General features: G+C 35.9%; 1 protein-coding gene across 1 annotated transcript; it reads left to right on the top strand.

The window, feature by feature from the left end:
• Positions 1-18,950: 18,950 nt before the first annotated feature.
• On the top strand, positions 18,951-20,094 carry LOC126590714 (LOB domain-containing protein 15-like). Its single transcript, XM_050256210.1, has 3 exons — positions 18,951-19,102; positions 19,198-19,516; positions 19,602-20,094. Exons 1-3 carry the CDS (start codon positions 19,089-19,091, stop codon positions 20,043-20,045), a joined length of 777 nt encoding a protein of 258 aa, XP_050112167.1. The 5' UTR covers positions 18,951-19,088; the 3' UTR covers positions 20,046-20,094.
• Positions 20,095-20,708: the final 614 nt, after the last annotated feature.

Here is a 20,708-nt window from a genome sequence, read left to right as displayed (position 1 = left end):
AGAGTTCTTAGCGGAGTTTGATTACAAGCTAGAGTACAAGCAAGGAAAGGAGAACGTGGTGGCCGATGCTCTAAGTAGACGAGTAGAGTTAATGGCTACGGTACTCAAGCCGCAAAGCCATCTCTTGGGCCGTGTCCGAGAAGGTTTATCACATGACGTCCAAGCCAAGAACATTGTGGAGTTTGTCAAGGATGGGAAGACAAGAAGGTTTTGGCTTGAGGACGGCTTGCTATACACCAAGGGCAAGCGGATCTACGTCCCAAAGTGGGGAAGCTTAAGGAAATAAATCCTTAAGGAGTGCCACGACTCAATGTGGGCAGGACATTCTGACACTCACCGCACGTTGGCTTTGGTGAGCGATGCTTATTATTGGCCACAAATGCGGGATGATGTAGATTCATACGTGAAGACTTGTCTTGTGTGCCAACAAGACAAAGGGGAACAAAGGCAACCGGGAGGACTGTTGGAACCACTTCCCACCCCATCAAGACCATGGGAGTGTTTAACCATGGATTTCTTCACACATTTGCCCAAGTCTGATGGATGTGGATCTATCTTCGTCGTGGTCGATAGATTCACCAAGTATGCCACTTTCATACCCGCACCTGTGGAGTGCACAACCGAAGTAGCTGCACGCTTGTTTCTAAAGCACGTGGTGAAGTATTGGGGTGTTCCGAGGAGCATAGTCAGTGATTGAGATGCTCGCTTCACGGGAAGATTTTGGAAGGAACTCTTCAAGCTACTTGGCTCAAAGTTAGACTTCTCCACAGCTTTTCATCCCCAAACTGATGGACAAACGGAGCGGGTTAATGCATTGTTGGAGACTTATTTACGGCACTATGTTAATGCCAATCAACGAGATTGGGCTAAGTTACTTGATGTTGCCCAATTTTCTTATAACTTGCAACGTTCGGAGTCGACGGGGAAAAGTCCGTTCGAGTTGGCTATAGGGCAACAACCCTTGACCCCGAACACGGTCGTGACTGGCTACACGGGGAATAGTCCAGCTGATTTCAAAACCGCTAAGGAGTGGCAATTAGCCCGCGAACTTGCTCAAGCTCATTTGGAGAAGGCTTCAAAGAAGATGAAGAAATGGGCGGATCGTAAGCGAAGGAATGTGGAGTTCCAAACTGGCGACCAAGTCTTTGTGAAGCTCAATGCGTCTCAGCACAAGAGTACTCGTGGCTTGCACAAGAGCTTGTTGCGGAAATATGAGGGATCATTCCCTATCATTAAGAAGGTTGGCAAAGCCGCGTATGTTGTGGAACTCCCACCCCGCCTCAAGTTTCACCCGGTGTTCCATGTGAGCAACTTGAAGCCTTATCATGCAGACGATGAGGAACCAAGCCGAGGTGAGTCTCATCGAGCACCCCCTTTGATGACTGAGGCATTTGACAAAGAAGCGGAGAGCATTGAAGCCAAGCGTGTCGTGGTGCGACCAAGACAACCAAAGCATGTGGAGTACTTTGTCAAATGGAAGGGGCTACCATACTCCAAAGCAACATGGGAGAAAGAGACGTCCTTATGGCAATATAAGGACTTGATTTAGACATTCGAGAGGCAAGAGTCGACGAGGACGTCTACGGCTTAAGTGGGGGAGGATGTCACGGGCCATATGTTAAAAACAAAGAAATCGCCTAAGACATCATATATCTAAGCCCATAAAGCCTTGTCTTCATGGAAGCTTCTGGAACATCCCGGAAAAATCAAGAACATGGCGGAGCGTTCAAGATAATCTAGGGCATTCCGGAACATTCCACACAAGTGTACAAATTTAAGCCTCACCTAGAACAATCTAGATTAGGCAAGATGTATCTAGAACTATGCTAGATATTTTTGGATGAAAGTAGGGAATTCTAGAACCCTCCATTGAGGAGGTGACTTAGGCCTATAAATAGGAGGCAAGGCCATTTGGCCAAGGCATCCAAGAATTGTAAGCAATTGTAAAGTTCTCTTAAGTTTCAATACAAAGCTTCCTTTCTCCCATCTTCTAAGTGATTTTAGCATTCTCCAAGCTATCTTAGCTTTCTTTGTGATTCGATCCGGGGAAGCGAGGCTTCGAAGGCTTACTTAGCTTGTTCATCGAGGTATTCAAGTCTAAGTGCCGCACGGGCGGAAGGCTTAAAGAGTCATCCCGTAACACTAGGAAATAGACGTAAGTCATTGGTTCCAATCAAATTCGAATAATGAGAAATCAATAGTTTTAAATAAGCACTTTTAGTCTCTATAATTTTGTCGATGAGCTATGGAAGCTCCTTATATTGTTCCCATTCTTTGGCATCCTCCTCTGTACGCTTGGGTCAAAACGAATACAAATTGACTTGCTAAGGATAACCCGTTTCCTTCATCTCATAGTGGGATCTTTTGACTCACTGCAACTATAATCCTAATTTATTGAACAGTAGGTATTATTTTTGTTGATCAAAGTCGTTTAATAATTTCCTGACAGAACAAAAAAAAAAGTCATTTAATTACTTCGCCACACAAGGTAACCCTATTTTTTAATTTCATTTTTTGTGTTTGACCCAATAAAAACTGTTTCGTATACATTAGATCAGTCGGTGCTCTCTTACTCTGACACCGACTTCTCCACTGTTCCATATACACATGACAATTATCAATCGTTTGAAGTAAATGAAGAAGGTTAATTACTACATAAACACATGTTCAAACTTGTTTAATTAGGGCCAAAGCTTCCTTAGGCGCTTATCAATTCAACTTGCCAGTAGAGGCTAATTAACTCAACCCATGCATCTTGTTCTTGCTAATTAAGCAACTTCCAAAATCTAAAATATTCTCAAATAATTTTAATTAAAACATTTCGAAAACAATGACTTCAAATTATTTAAATGTATAGGTTGACTAAATAATTAATATCATGAATATGCCTTATATTCTTTAATTCTGTTGGCAATTTTAAATAAGATTATAATATTTTGTTGACTAAGATTGATTAACAGATCGCCTAAGTCGCAGCTCTTAGGGCAATAATAGTAGGGAAATTGTCTCAAAAGGTTCGCCTAAATGGGTTTTTAATCAATTATACAATTATATTCAGAATTAAAGGAAATGAGCTATTCAGTTAGTGTGCACATGATTATCAAGCTCAAATTAATTGCAAACATATGAGAGGCTCGTAACTTAAGTAATTGCGAGCCTTTTTTGTATATGAGGTCCTGTTTTTGATATCGCATGTCGCATGTTGTTTGTATCAAAACATGATTTCATAAAAGAGGCACAAAGGCAAGAAACGAGAAACAAAACAGCCAAAAGAGCAATGGGCAAGCCAAAACATAGGCATTAAGAATGCAGCAAAATGATGTGATGTCATCTTTTGATGAGAAGAAAGCGAAAAGGAGTAAGCAAGCTGCTGAATACGATATTTATATTTCGGCTGACTTTTAGACACTTAATCAGTCATCAGTTATAGTGGATCATTAAAAAAAGAAGGTTATAGTGGATCATTGATAATCCAAGAAATAATAGTATAAACCATTAAAAATTAACATTTGATTAATTTGATAAATATATATGAAAAAATGGCTAAAATAATTAATAAGCAGTTCATTTAGCAAACCTAAATTTAAGCAGGGTTTACTGGCTTTTAATAAACGTGCATGTCGTTTCGATTTTTATTTTATTTTTAAGTTTATTATTATTAAGGGAAAGGAGTGAGTTCGAAACTATTAGGGGAGGGCGGCACTTCGAACCCAGGACGCACAAGTGGAAACAATGAGCCCAAATGATTTGATAAACATTAAGGTTATTTTTGTTATTTTATCCGTATTTAATATAAATTTTTCACGAAATGACAAAAAATGATTGATGGGGACAAATTCAGAAATCATTTCTATTGATTTCAAATTGAGGAGTTATGCCAATCTCAAAGATCATTTTGATTTAAAAACCTTTTATATATGAAATATATTAGTTGGCCAGTCATGGTCAAGTATATCACTCTGAATTTCATAAAATTATATTTTTATGTTCCACTAACAAATTTTTCAAACCCCTATTTTTATATAAAGTCATACACCAGCATGTTAGAGAATCACATGTAGACATTTGTAAGCCAAAAATCAACCGATCCTTGAAACTAGCAAGAGACGCAATAGATTAATTATAATTCATTCCACACTTTGCCCCATGTATACAAATATATCTAGTTATTAGTAAGACACTTTTAATTCAAACTGAAGCAAAAGATTGCTTCAAACCCAAGCACCACAACTTCTCTAAGCACCCAAACAAGAATTTATGGCTAACTCATCATCAGCACTTGAAGATCACTACCATGGAGAAGCCTCTGCCTTTGTTTCAGTTCCATTCACTTGGGAATCTCAACCAGGTACTCCTAAATCCAAGTTCCTCCAAAACCCTAGTCGTTTAGCTCCTCTTACACCTCCACCTTCGTATTTTTCCGATTCCCCAAAAAGACCCTCGAGGAAAAAGAACTCTAAAAGCTCTCCTCGTGTACCCAATATTCTTCCCAAAATGCGTAGTACTAGTACAACTTCAAGAAAAGCATCAAACCCATCATCCTTACCAGCCATTTCATCAGCATCTCCTTCCTTTTCTTCTTCTGCTTCTTCTTCGTCGTCATCAGCTTATTCAACAACATACTATTCAGTGCCATCTTCCCCAGTAACACCGACGAAATTTTTGGCACGAGGTAGATCAATGTCAAGCCCGAAGGTTTTCGTTGATTCAAGGATTCTTCGTCATGATCAGTATGAGGACTATCATGGGTCAGCTAGAGGTTGCTGTGCACCCTTCATTAAGTTGTTTCTTAGGGAATTTCATTAAGTTTTTAGTTTTGCTTATAGTAAACATGCATTGAAACAATTGTAAGATCACCAATTAGCTTAATTAATTGTCAGACTGAAACTTGGATATAGTGAAATTAATGCATGTTATATATTGAGCTGTTAATTACATCTTAATTAGTCCTTGTAATGCTTGCTTACCTGAATGAACATAGCCATGACTGGGGAGGAACTTCCCTATCCAGTTCATAGTTCCTCTTTCTCTATCAATCTCAAGTGAATCACTGAAAAACATAGGAAGTTAAGTGTGTAGTATTCTTCTCTCAAGTTTAGGGAAGAGAATAACACAGTGCTCTAAACATTGAAACTGCATAATGAAATTAGTTTTTACTAGTTGGTTGAAGTTAATTTGTCAATGCGAAGAATGTGTGTCTATTAATTCTTCAACATAATTAATCATTTTTTTCCGTTGCTAAACGAAGAGCAAATGATACGCTATAATCTTACTCACGTTTGTCACATGAATTTGTCAACTCCGATCTTCTTTCTGCAGAACACTGTTCTTGTTTTGTGAGCCCCATTTAGGGCCCCGCCACTAATATCGGCCCCTATCATGTGCTTCCGGCGAACAAGAAAATTACAATTTTTCTTTTGGAAATTCCAGCAACCAAATAGAGCATTAAGGGCTGTGTTTCGTAAGTGTATGGCTAGTAGTATTGTTAAGATGGAAATAAATTAGAATAATTATTGGCTACTTAAAAGATGCGTTGGAGTTTCTATTCAAATAGTTTGTTGCCGATTCATAGAACATTGCGTTTATGATTAAAATCGTTTATATTATAATTCACTTTATAAAGATCGTCACTACAAAAAAATCAATTAAACTAAGGTCGTTTAGTCATCAAATTGTATAAAAAAGACGAACAAAATTTGTATATGCACTGTCGATGTATTTGCTACGATAGATTGACTAACCGATCTTAGTTTTAATTCATTTTTTCAGAAATAATCTTTATCGAGTGATTTATAATATGAATGATTCTGATCATAAACACAAAGCACTGTGATTGAAACACGAAGAGTTTTGAATAGAAACTTCTATTCATCCTTGAGTAACCAAACATTGTTCAATAAACTATGCACCTTTATTAAGATCAATACGATAGTGGAATACAATTGCAATAGGAGGAGAATTAGGAGAGTCTTGATTCAAACTCTTATTGTAGGCATGGAGGTAAATTCTTTGTTATTAGTTTTAGGAGAATCAGGACTTGCTCTTCTCAGGCATTGTCGACTGGTGGTCTGTGGGACTTCTTCCTTCAATGAAATTCTATCGATTTCTTTAAAAAAAAAAAAGGGAGTTGTGAGCCTCAGTTGATCCGTATACTCTTTAACGAATAACAATAAGAAAAATATATGGTGTTTTACATGTAAGGAATTATTCATTAATATATTTCCAAAAAAAAAATATTCATTAATAAAAAACATGAATTAGTAAGGTTGAGATATGCGTATTCCTCTCTTGTGGAGATACACGTATTATTCTTAATAATTTTCAGGATTTTGAATGGCAGAGTGAGAACAAGCCTTGAACTACGGGTCAAACAAGAAAAAGTTATCTTCTTTCTTTTCCTTAATCATGTCAGAATACAAAAGTACATAATTGTCCATTTTCTTGTTAGATTTAGTATACGCACTTAAACTAATATTATGAAATGAGTAATACTATACAACAACAACAGCAAAATATTTTCTTACTAAGTGAGATTAGTTATATAAATCTTAGAACACAATTGCGCTCGGTTTTGTGTCACGTCTTCCATTAGATCCAAGTACTCTAAGTCTTTTTTTAGAGTCTCTTCTAAAGTCCTTAGAGTACTTGGATCTTCTAACCAGAGCGTTAGTATGCCTTCGTTTAAATTAAATTTGTAAATTATAATGTGTCACTGATAGAAAATAAGCATGTTAATCAACATTTAAGTAATAATTCAATCATCGACAACTACATCATTTATTTACAAAATTTAATTAAAAAATTTATTCTACTTAATATTACCCTTATAAAATTATGTAACATTGGGGTTTTCCCTGTTTAAAAAAAAATTAATCTTCTTAGTATTATCCTTATGAAATTATGTACCATTGGGGTATTCCCGGTTTTCTTTACCTGCATGAACCAAGCACTAACTGTGATACTGCTCGTTTGCCTTGTTAATTAATTAATTAATTAACTTAGGTCTAACAATTACAATAGAGTCCAAGGGGATCTACTGATAACTTGCCTTTGGTCTATGGGGCCTCCTTAATTATTCAAGGTCCTTAAACTCTTCTAACACATTAAAGATGATTTGGAGAAACAAGTTCTAAGTTGAGGCACCTAGCTAGCTATATAACTATATACCAATTAAAAAAATTTCGTTTGTAACAGTAACACAAGAAGTATGACTAGTTTGGAAGTATTTTTAAAATGGCAAAAAGTGTTTTTGGTAAAAATATTTTTAAAACCAATCCTTAGTAAAAATATAAGTGAATCTTGAAAAAATATTTGAAGTGATTTCTGCAAGAAATACATAACCGGTGCTGCTTGCCGGATGTACTCAAAGTGCTTTTGAAACCCAAAATCATTTTCTCTAAAAGCGTTTGCAGTAATTTTAATTCTAGACGAGCCCTTATATTGATATTACAATTTAATTAGCATCCAAAAAATTCAAGTTATGTGATGGGTTATTAGATAATTTAAGATAATATGGGTTTTTAATTATTAGAAATAGAATATGAATAATTATAGAACATCATTTACAAATGCTAGTGGCAGCCTAGTGCAAATGAGAAACTTAAGGCCCCGTTTGAATTTTTTTTTTTTCCACTAAAAACTGCTTAACTTTAAAGTTAAACAGTAAAAAAATATTTGGTAAAAGTAAAATATTCTACTTATTTTAAAAGCAATGGGCTCCAAACAACAGGTTTTAGAAGCAGCATGCATGTTGCTTTTAAAAGCTGCTTTAATAAAAAATAGAGTTGAGTATTTAATAATTGTTTTCAACTGCTATAATACCTTCATTAATTTTTTTTTAAATGACATTGTGTAGCCTTCCAACCCAATTCTATTCCTTAGAGAATAAAGTAAACGCTATCACCTACCACTACAAACACTACAACAAAATAGCTGTTTGGCAAGGACTTTTGTCCTCATTGAAAGTTGTTGTTTTATCGCAGAAGGTTTTCAACGAGGAAAAAAATTCCTCTCTCGTTCCTCATAGTAGGCCCGTCAGGAAATGTGTACAGTGAGGAATTATTTCCTCATAGAAATGATACAGCGAGAGTGGAACGTTTTCTCATAGTTGAGTTGGAGCGATGACAAATTCCTCGCTAAAGAGGTTGGAATGTGGTCGCCAAAACCTTTTGACAACTTGAATATTGACATTCCATAACTTATGCGAGGATAAAATTCCTCGCAAAAATGATCAAATTCCTCGCTGTAAATATCTTTTGGCGAGGAATTTGTAGGTGAGTATTCAACGATGAACATATTATTTCTCGCTGCAGATCATATGTTGCGAGAATGAATTTCCTCGTTGATAAGTATCTATGAGACACTCGTTTCCTCGTTGTAACAAGTCTATAGCAAGAACTTAAATGAAGGTAAAATTCCTCGTTGTAAGTTAATGATAATTATTCTCATGAGTAACCTACTACGAGAAGTTGGTTTCTCCCTGTAACCTGAATTAATTTAGTGCCAAGAATTAATGATCAAAGGTACTAAAAGCTCATTCATATTAGTCCAAAACCAAAATAGCTTACAATGATAATTCATAGTCTGCAAAATTAGTTACGCTTAATGTTAACAACTATGAAAGTTCACATTGTTTTAAAAAAAAAGTTCACATATTCGAGCAAAACAAAAGGACTACTTATGGAGGTGGTTGCTGCCCTTCCATTATTTTGTGTAGGAGTTCCTCAAATTTCTTTTGGTTCTCCTTCAATTGTTGGATCTCTTGTTTTGCTTCACCAAGCTCTTGTTTTGTTTCAACAAGCTCTTGTTTTGTTGTCACAAGCTCTTGCTATTGAGTCTCAAGTTTTTCTTCTAAATGTTTGTCCAACATAGTGTCTTCATGAGAGACAGACTTTGAAGGACCTTTGAAGTACCCAGACTTGTGACCAAGAACCCCTAGAATAATTTCATCATCTGTCAACGTCACCGTACCATCTGGAAGAGTTGTTTCGTTTTTCACACTTAGCATCTCTTCCTACAAATGAAAAATAAACTATCATGCTTAGCTCCTTCATGTACACAAACATAAAATCTATCACATTTGGTTCCTTCGTATGTATATCATAAACATAAAAGCTTCACATATTCTTCTATCTCGATTTAGTCGCAAATCACTTGTCTATAATTATAATTGCTTATGATCAATAATACACCTTTATCAACATAATGACATTATCAAACTCATACAAGCACAAAAAAAGCCTTGCAACTTATCAAGCCACGAATTACATGTCAGCTATTGAGCTAAATAAGAGGTAATTGTCAAACAATTATATTTTTTCCCCAAGCAAAAACCTTAGTTTGCCAAACTTGAGTCCAAGGAATGACAGAAAAGTGACAGGGGACAATGAACACCACAAGTCATGGACAACACCTTTATACTTACATGTCTTATAAGTGGCGAGACTCTTTTATGTAGGAGAAATAAGCAAGAAACAATACACGCTTTCAAAAGTTTACATGTTAGATTATGACATACACATAAACATTGAATACAAATATATACATTGACATAGCAGGACTAAAATATACACAACCAACATGTACATAACTAACTTACCACTTCAGTTTAGCTCTTTCATCCTAACCATTTTTGGTGTTTTTATGCACAACCTCAAAGTAATCAATTGCACTTAGCTGTTCTTCGGTTTTGGCTTCCTAATGCATGAATCACAAATTAAAGTTAATAACTCATTATCCACCTAGAATCTAGATTAAAATTATGAAAAACACATCTTACAATCTCTTCTTCATAGGCCCTAAAAGATTTTGACCTTCCTTTATGATTGTAAGTCAAATGAGACCTATTAATTGCATTTTTATTTGAGCGTTCCTGCATAGCAAAATAAATTTGGTGACATGAAGAAGATAAACAGCATACATGACAACCGCAATTCATTTCATTAATATACACGTGTACATTGAATTGATCACTTGCATAACGATCACAAAGAAAATTCCATTCCTCTTGACTAGTTACATCCTCATGTTTGTTTTGGTTTGCTTCTTCTAAAGTTAGGAATGAATCAAAATGCTTCTTTAGCTTGTGTCGAAAATCAACAAACCGCCTTTGTAATGCATTCTTAATATATGTACTAACATGAGTTAGTGACATATCAATATCGTACTTGCTCTGCATGGAATTCAATTTATAATAAATCTAATTTAAGAAAGACTTTACATACTGAATGTAACAAAAATGTGAAATGAAAATATTACTCACAGTTATTCTTTCAATCATCTTATCCACATCCTTCTTTTCTACATTCCTCCATTGCTTCACATTTAGTGGTGCATAGGTCCGAACCACAAAACCAATATCATTCACAAGAAATGAGGAATTCGGACCTTTGGGCTTCCCCTTTAGTTTTGTCAAAGTAATTGGTATTTTCAAACTACCAAGTTGCTCTTGCAGTTTATCAGAATTCTTCCCACAGATCTTTGACCTTTTTTTTTGGGTTCACCTAAAACATCATTAATGCAAAATTTATTTTACATATGATACAAGAACCTTTTACAGAAACAATTAGAAACTACATTAGAAAAATCTTAGTAGTCACTGCTATCACTATCGTCACTTTCAAGAATTTCTTCATCTTCACCATCATCCAATGCATTATCTTCTTCAAAATCCTCATCGTCGTGTCTTGAATTCACCCTATAAGTTGGATCACTTTCTACAGCATAGACATGAGACTCATCTTCAGAATCTTCGTCCATTTCATCATCACTTGATAAGAGATTTTCTTGATCTTCTTGAACAGCCCATCGAACTTCATTGAACTCATCCTCTTGGTAAACATTATTACCAGTAATTGGTTCGATATCTTGATTTACCTCTTCAGTTGTATCATTTTCTGGAACATCCCATATATGTCTGCATTGCACTCTTTGCATGACTTTCTAGCTAGAACCTAACTTATAATCGTCGACTTAAAACACTTGTTGTGCTTGTCCTTATACCACAATGAATTTACATTGATGCTTGAAAGATGATAATCTTGACGTATCTTTCTCTTCTTAGGGTCTTTGTGAGTCGAGTCAGTGTTAAACCACAAACATTTGAACAAAAATACCTTATTGCAATTAATGTAAGTCAGTTCCTACACACTTTCTAAAACACCATAGTAATCATGACTACAATCACTATGTTCCCCAAACACAAAAATTCCACTATTTTGTGTGGTACGATTATTGTCACGACCTTTTGTCTGAAAGCGAACTCCATTAACAATACACCCAGTGTATGTATGCACACGGATATCAGGCTTGCATGACAAATAATGTAGATCATCAATGGCTTCCAATGATCCCATTTCTCTCAAGCCATATATCTAGTAATATTATAAAACACTAATTATTTATAGGAAAATAATGACACATATAGTTTCAAACATAAACATGTTACAAAACTTACCCGATTTTCAAACCATTTAGGAAACTCTTGTTCCTGCCTTTGACCGAAATTGTCATTGCTTTTTAGCTTTAATTCTTCCATATGTTTACTAAACAAGTAAGAAAAACAAATACTTAATTAATGCTATAATACATAAAAATGAGAATATATAGATGACCTAGAAGATTACTTACATAAGATATGGTTGAACCTTATCACACTTGTGGAGCACAAACCAATGAGCTTTATCAAATTCCTTTTTAGGCAACAATATAAACTTTCTACCTCCAAATGGATGTGCTTTTTGGGAGAATACTGACAAACCACCCACATTTCGATCATTTCTTCCATCATCATTTCGCTCATTTGGATTGAAGCGTATTTCAACCCCACGTAAGTACAATGAGCAAAATGTCATTGATTCATGTACAATATATCCTTTTATTAGTGAACCTTCGGGACGAGCTTTGTTTTTAACATATTGTTTCAGTTTACCTAAGAGCCTTTCAATCGGATACATCCATCGATTATTAACAGGACCACCAAGTTTGGCTTCACGAGGTAAATGGATAACCAGGTGAACCATTATATCAAAGAAGGCATAAGGAAAAATCATCTCAAGTTTGCATAAAGTTATAACAATCTCATTCTCCATACGCTTTAAGTCTGACACTCTTAGCGTTCTAGCACAAATATTCTGGAAGAAAAGAGATAATTCAATCAGAGCATTGCACACTTCTGTATCCAAAAATGGATGAATACCAACTGGGAGAAGGCGCTGAAGTAAAACATAGCAATCATGACTTTTTAAACCGTATATCTTTCCATCATTGATGCTCACATTTCTAGAGATATTGGCAGTGTACCCATCAGGAAATTTGAATGATTTTAGAAACTTACAAAATTCCCTATGTTGGGGCATTTTTAGTACATATCTAGCATGTGGTTTTCTCATTTTTCCGCTTTCAAGTCTCAAATGACGATTTGACCTGATGTTCATAGCTTCCAAGTCTCGACGAACATTATCTGTGTCTTTTGTTTTGCCCTCAATATTCAACAATGTCCCTATTACACTATCACATATATTTTTTTCAACATGCATAACATCAATATTATGTCTCAACCTTAGCTTCGACCAATACTCTAACTCGAAGAAAATATTCTTCTTTGTCCAATTCAACTCTTCAGCCGCTCGTGGTTGATCCCTTTCTATATTATTCTCATATTTTCCAGGACTGAAGCTTCTGACTTTATCTAATTGTTGCAATATTTCAGCATCAAAGAGAACTTTAGGAGGAAACTTATGTTCAGTATGACCATTATATTCAATACTCATTTCTCTCCAAGCATGACCACAAGGTCGAAATCTTCTATGGCCCATGTAAGTTATTTTATTGTTATCCTCTGTGATGTTATATCTTTATTGCAAATCAGGCATGCCAAGTAGCCTTTTGTGCTCCAACTAGACAAATTACCGTAGGTAGGAAAGTCATTAATGGTCTATAAAACACATGCATGCAAACGAAAAATTTCCCCTGTAGATGCATCAAAAGTTTGAATACCATCCACCCACAATTCTTTTAACTCATCCACCAGTGGACGAAGATACACATCAATCTCCTTCACAGGTCCATTTGGTCCAGGAATAAGTAAAGTTAAGAGAACACTGCCTTCATGCATTTCCAAGGTGGAAAATTGTAACACACATAACACACAAGAATAACTGACCACATACTATAAGGTTTACTCATATTTGTAAACGGATTAAAACCATCCGTAGCAAGGCCTAACCTAACATTTCTCAAGTCTTGGGCAAACAAATGATATTGTTTATCAAACTCTTTCCACTCATCTGAATCAGTTGGATGCCTAAGAACCCCATCTTCATTAACCCTTCTCTCTTTGTGCCAATTCATGTCTTTTGCAGTATGCCTAGACATATACAACCTTTGCAATCTCTGCTTAATGAGTAGATAACGTAATACTTTTAGTGGAATCTTCTTGCGCTTTCCAAAACAAGGCTTGTACCCCGACTCACCACACTCAGGACATTTATCAAGTTTCTCATTAGTCTTCCAAAATAATGCACAGTCATTCTTGCAAGCATGAATTGATTCGTACCCTAACCCCAACTCTCGTAGCATCTTTTTTGCATATGGAATAAATGCTTCTTTTGGATGAGATCTTTTTAACAAATTGAGTAGCATGTCAAAATGCTTGTTACTCATAAAAGAGAGACACTTAATATGCATCAACTCTACAATAAAGCTTAAAACAGAAAAGTTCTCACAACCAGGATAAAGCTCCCTTTGAGCTTTGCCAAACAAATACTCATATTTACTAGCGTGAGAGTTGTCATTGCCACTTGTGGCATCAACATTAGTTCCCACATATCATGTAACATCTCAAACATCTCATTATCCTCACTGTCATTATCATCTTCTATTTGGGTACTTGACCCACTTTCTTGAAATTCCCCATGTAAAGTCCAAACTTTATAGTGTGGTGCGACCCGCTATTATATAAATGGGAATGGATAACATGCAAAGAATGAAGATTCCCATTTAGGCAGTCTCTACATGGACAACGTGTGTTGTATTCCTCATTTAAATGTTTCTTTGCAGCCAATATGAATGAGTTTACACCAGCAATGAGTGCATCACAAAATCTATGTTTAAGGAATATCCAACTTCGATCCATTGCTAAGAACTGTTAACAATCAAAACATCATTATTTTTTGCCCCGACCTCATGACCCTCCAATACTAATAAAACAAAAAAGTATGACCTACGTCTTTATCACCTATCAAATAGGTCCTATATCATGTTTATGATTCTAATTCCAAAGATATCATGTTTATGATTCTAATTCCAAAGACATCATGTTTATGATCCGAATTACCAATGATCCATATATATTTTACAACTTCAACAACATGAGAGGTTAAAACAATAAAATTAGAAGTCAAGCAACTTACCTAAGAGGAGATAAAGCAGATGGTATACATTTTCTCAATGCCTTCCAAATAGAAATGATAGTTCTCTCTGCTGCCAACTGAAAAGATATAAGTTAATAACACAATTCAAATTGAAACTTACAAGAGGTCATGGTTAAAGTATATGTCTCACTTTTGGACTTAAAAGGCACAACACGTATGGTAACTTTCATTTAATCTGCCTACATAAGCATTTTGTGATGGAAAGATGCATCAATTCATGACTTTAAAGAAATGGGCAATTTTTGTGTAGGTTAAGTGGTTTAAACACAAACTTAATATAGATAAGTAAATTAGAAAAAAAATTGTGAGAAGAATGAATATTGCAAAAGCAGCAACCTTATCTCCACAAAAGCCCCAAAAAAACAATTTTAGCCAACCAATATTAAGCCCGATTTTGAACACCCATAACTATACCAAATGATGCAAACAAACATGAGATTCGAAGCTTGTTTTGAGTACATTAAAAGCATCTACGATTTGTAGGAAACAGGGTTATAAGTTGAAGGTTATGCAAGATACAAAATAGAGTCCCGAAATCGGAAACCCAATATTTACTGCTGTCTGGCAGCTTCGTGACTCAAGTTTGTACATGGTTTTGACATATCAAAACTCAATGGAATTATGTGAAATCAGATAGTCTTTGATCATGGACATGTCTAGTTTCAAAACATATGATAATGGATCAAAATGAATGCATAAGGACATAGAAATCAAGAGCCAAAGTAGGCTACTTGAAACATAGTTTTTGCATAAGGACATAGAAATCAAGAGCCAAAGTAGGCTACTTGAAACATAGTTTTTCTTCGCATAAAACATAAGTTCCCTGCAACTTAGAACCCAAACTCTTGTAATTATAACTTCAGAATTCTTCCATACAATCCCAAAATCATGTCTATAATTTGATTTCAATTATACTCACAAAAAAGGTCGTACCCAGTGCACAAGGCTCTCGCTTTACGCAGGGTCTAGACGAGGTGAATGTCGACTAGCCTTACCCCCATTTATGGAGAGGCTGCTCCCAAGTCTCGAACCCGAGACCTACCGCTCATGGGCGAAGACACTTGTCATCGCACCAAGTGCGACCTCTTTAGAAATCAATAACAATTACTAAAACAAAATTATGATTTACCCAATTCAGATTACAGAGCAATCAGAGAATCATATTCCCATATGAAATCTAACTTCACAATAAGACATTGAGAACCCACAAACCATTAACAAGTAACAATCAAGTTTTACCCAATTCAAATTACAGGGGATACTAATTAACTTCACTGTGGATAGATCATAGACTACAGTAGAACAATGAAAACCCACATCCATAACCAAGTAAAAATGTGAAATTGTGATGCGGGTAATTCTGATTTCATGATCAGCATCAAAGAAAGATATGAAATTGGAGGGAGAAAGAGTAAGGGAATGATAACCTACTGAGTGGAACCGTACTTTTGTTATGATTCACTTTGCCTCTTCAAATGCAGTCTTCTATACTTCATTCGACCTCTCTAAAAAACCGAGTATACTTTTCTCTCCTCGTTATCCTTCCTTCTACCTCTTTTTCTTTTCCCCTATTCTCTTCTCCACCTTCTTCAGGCCGCCTCCTTTTTCTACCCACTCCATAAACGACTCCGTATAACAAAGAGAAAAGTATTGAGTTTTACAAACTTGGGCCGTTTGCGAGAAATATTTTTCTCGCTGAACACTTATGCGACCCAAATACAACATTTCTCCTTGTAGGTGTGAATAAAAGGCGCCCTATTTGAAACTTTTGGGAAATTATAGCGGGAATGCTACAACAAGAATCCATTGTCCTCACTGTAGGTGTGACTCCAAATGTTTGCTGAATCTATCGTTTTGAAGGAATACACATTCTACAAAACTAGTTTCAACGATCAAACTATCAAACATATTTGTATATGCTCCAAGATTGCATATGTAAAAAATTGCAAAAAACTGATATTCATATATTAGGTAACAGGATGAAACCTTTTGACAGTTATAAACGAAACCTCATGATTTAACGGTAATTTTAACTATGATTTTGATGATTTTTTACAAGTACATTCCTCGACCATAAAAGAATACGATGAACAAATTTGATCTTCAATTTAAAATATTTGCACTAATGGATACCACAAAATATTATGTCTTACTTAATGGAAGTATAAAATAAACTCCAAGTGTTTGTTGAATCTATCGTTTTGACGGAATACACATTCTACAAAACTAATTTCAACGATCCAACCGTCAAACTTGTTTGTATATGCTACAATATTGCATACGTAAAAAATCACAAAAAAATGACATTTAGATATTAGGTAACGTGACGAAACTATTCGACGGTTATAAAAGAAAACTCACGATTTAACGGTTATTTTAACTCCGATTTTGATGATTTTTTACAAATACACTCCTCAACCATATAAGAATACTATGAACAAATTTGATCTTTAATTTAAAATATTTGCACTGATGGATACCACAAAATATTATGTTCTATTTAATGGAAGTATAAAATAAACTCCAAGGGTTTGTTGAATCTATCGTTTTGACGGAATACACATTCTACAAAACTAGTTTCAACGATCCAATTGTCAAACTTGTTTGCATATGCTCCAAGATCGCATACGCAAAAAATCGCAAAAAACTGACATTCAGATATTAGGTAACGGGACGAAACATTTCGACGATTATAAATGAAAACTCATGATTTAACGATTATTTTAACTCCGATTTTGATGAGTTTTTACCAGTGTTCTAAAAATCGGCCTAGGCGCTGGGCGGTGGTCAGCCGCCGAGATTAACTCTTAATCGGAAGGAAAATCGGCAAAGGGATTAGGCGGGCGTCAAGGCAGCCTGGGTGCCCCTTGGGCGGCCTAGGCGACTGACTGGTTGGCCTAGGCGGTCTGGAATCTCAATTTTTTTCTATTTTCAAGCTTGAGAAAGGATGAATGCAGTGCGTTCTAAACTTTCTGGGTTGCTGGTTCTGTGTTCTTGCGAAGACGAAAAAGGAAGAAGATGAGAAATTAAGTTTCTCTCTTCCTTTCATTCACGTGACCACTATCAAAGTTTTCTATTTAATTAATTTTTTAATTTTGTCCAATCACATTTGGATAGCTAGCATCAAGATGATGTTTTCAAGAAAAAAAAATGAGCCGTCAATACCTAGCTATTTATTGTTCTCATAAAAAAACATGGGATGTGAGTCCCTGGGTGTACTTTTGCTATTAAGTATTGGTGTAGCTCCCCATCTCTATGCGTCCAATATCCCACTTTGCATTCTACACCCACATATTTGACATCTTTATCTCTTTAAAGTCTATATTACACTCTTGCATTATATTATTTTATTATTTTTCTTTTTATGATCAAAATAAGATCAGCTTATATTATACTCTTATGTTAGATATGTATATATTTTTTAAATAATGTCTTCCTCAATATTTAATCATCTACCATAAAATAAATTTAACTAATTTATATGGTATATAATATATTTATTCCAAGATATACAAGAATATTTTTTGTAAATGTTAATATGCACTTATTTACAAGATATACAAGAAATTTACCTAAATCCGCCTAGGCCACCTAGGTGCTCGCCTAGACCCCGCCTAGCCGCCTAGGCGCTAGGCACCAGCCGGCCGCCCGACTAGCACCTAGCGTTTTTTAGAACCTTGATTTTTACAAACACACTCCTCAACCCTATAAGAGTACGATGAATGCATTCGATCATCCTTATAACACTATATTGTTCTTACTTCTTATAACACTTAGAAAGATATTAAGTTTCACAAACTTGGGCCGTCTGCGAGAAATATTTTTCTCGCTGAACACTTATGCAACCCAAATACAAAATTTTTCGCTACCATCATTGTCACCACCATCACTACCGCCACTGCCACCATTGCCACCGCCCCTACTATCACTATCGATGCCACCATCGCCACTACCACCACCATTACCGCAACTGCTACCATTGCCATCACAACCATAACTGTCATTACCAGCATCATTGCTCCACCGCCGATACCACCATAACCACCACCACCACCACTGTTACCGCCATACCATCATTGTTACCTTTCCACCCCAACCAACACATCACACTATTAGCACCACGACCACCTCCACCGTAACCACCACCACCATAGATGTCAACGCCCCCACTCTTACTTCTATGTCCATCTATCATTGTATACAATTATATCACTTTTACATTAAATTTTACCAAACGTTTTTGTGCTGCTTTTCATACTCACATCACTTTTAAACTTTAGTTAACCAAACGCTTATCAGTTTTATTTTACAACTGATAATTCTTAAAGCATGGCAGAAGTAGTTTTTAAAAAAGCACAACAATCTCATACAGGCCCTTACTCTTACGACAATAGAGGAAAAATAAAATAAAATCATTACCAAACCCTTTGGATGCTATCATATCACCGACCCGGAGAATATAATATCAGATTTCTTCGGCCATTTTTCTCATAGCGGCCTTTTGTTGATTTCTTACGATTAAACATTGACATACTGTACTTCCCAACTTGCCTTGGCTTATAAGCACTATCTTCCCCCATTCTCAAACTTTATTTTCTTTCTCCTTCTCCTTCTCCTTTCTTTGTTCCCAACTTCATCCAGACAGTAGCTGAATATATGTCCACAAACAGGTACTTAAAAATATTCTTTTTATTTTTGTTGTTCCTTTTTACTTTTCAAATCCTTAAATGGATTTCACCTAACTAATTTTCTTGTTGTTTTATAGGGAGATCACAACATTGGATGAGACAGGAAAGAAGATCAGGAGAGAAAGTGATGCATCTGTTGATGATCAAATGGGGATCATGAGCACTACTCGAATTTCGTCATCATCGTCATCATCATTTGGTGTTCCTCATCAAGGGATGATGATGATGAGTACAACAACTTTGAACACAATCACACCTTGTGCTGCATGTAAGCTCTTGAGAAGAAGATGTGCTGAAGAGTGCCCTTTCTCTCCCTACTTCTCTCCGCATGAACCCCAAAAGTTTTCAGCCGTCCACAAAGTCTTTGGTGCAAGCAATGTTTCCAAGATGCTAATGGTACTATTAAATTTCTTAGGAACAAGCATTCTAATGTTACTATGCATTACTTAATTTTTGTTTTATTTTTTTTATGTATTTATAGGAGGTGGCTGAGAATCAAAGAGCTGATGCAGCCAATAGTCTAGTTTATGAGGCAAATCTGAGGCTGAGAGACCCTGTGTATGGGTGCATGGGTGTAATTTTAGCCTTGCACCAACAAATTCAATCTCTACAAGCTGAACTCAATGCAGTAAGGACCGAAATATTGAGATATAAATACAAAGAGGCCGCTAGTCGCAGTGTCGTTTCTCCTAGGGGTATTATTCACCATTCTGCTTTGGTTTCTAGTTCTGGGATGGTGTCCCTTGCTGCGCAACCACAAGCGATTTCACCACCACCGCCGCCGCCACTACCACCAGCATCAGCTCAGTCTTCAGTTGTCTTTTCTTCGTCATCTTCATCTTCAGCTTCTTCTGTATACAATCCATCTACAAACACGATGGGCTATAGCTCCATGTCAAGCGAAAATATTCCGTATTTCGATTAAAGCGATATATAGTGTTACTGCTAATCAATTAGTCCCTTTTTCTCTGTTTGATTTCTATTGCTTCGTAGGAATTATCATGTTTGATAGATCAGTATAAATTTTGCTTTATCCCTTTCTTTACGATTGAGAAGTCACACATGAAAATTACAAAAAAAGTTAATTAAAAAAAACAAACTTGCTGTCTAATTACAAAAAGGGGTAACAGATTACTCCAATCCCCAACCTGTTGTGAGTAGTACTCCCAAGTTTTCTAATTTACCTCTTTCAATATGCCTTAATTAACAAGGTTTTTTTTCACTAGGGTTTTTTGCCTCTAAATATTTAGCCTCATTCAATATACTCATATATATATATGTGTGTGTGTGTGTGTGTGTGTATACATACACGTATTCTGTTCTATCTGAACTTGGCCAATGTCAATTAGGGTTTCTGTAAAAGCTCCGTGCATGACCGGACCAATATGCTTTCTCTTTTGGAAGAACCGGTACAACAGATTGTGAAATCTAAAATGCAGTAGCAATATCTGAAACTAGACAACCAGAAGTATTAGAATTGTAATGGGGGTTTGGTAGTTATGTATTTCCCAGTAGGGTTGGCAGGCGCAGACAATCTGGAAGAAGTTGTCTATTGCACGTGTGGGGAATACGCGGGCTTTGACTTTAA

Source organism: Malus sylvestris, chromosome 11, assembly GCF_916048215.2.
Source record: "Malus sylvestris chromosome 11, drMalSylv7.2, whole genome shotgun sequence".
In the NCBI taxonomy this organism is placed as follows: Eukaryota; Viridiplantae; Streptophyta; class Magnoliopsida; order Rosales; family Rosaceae; genus Malus; species Malus sylvestris.
This window is presented reverse-complemented; position numbering and strand designations above follow the sequence as displayed.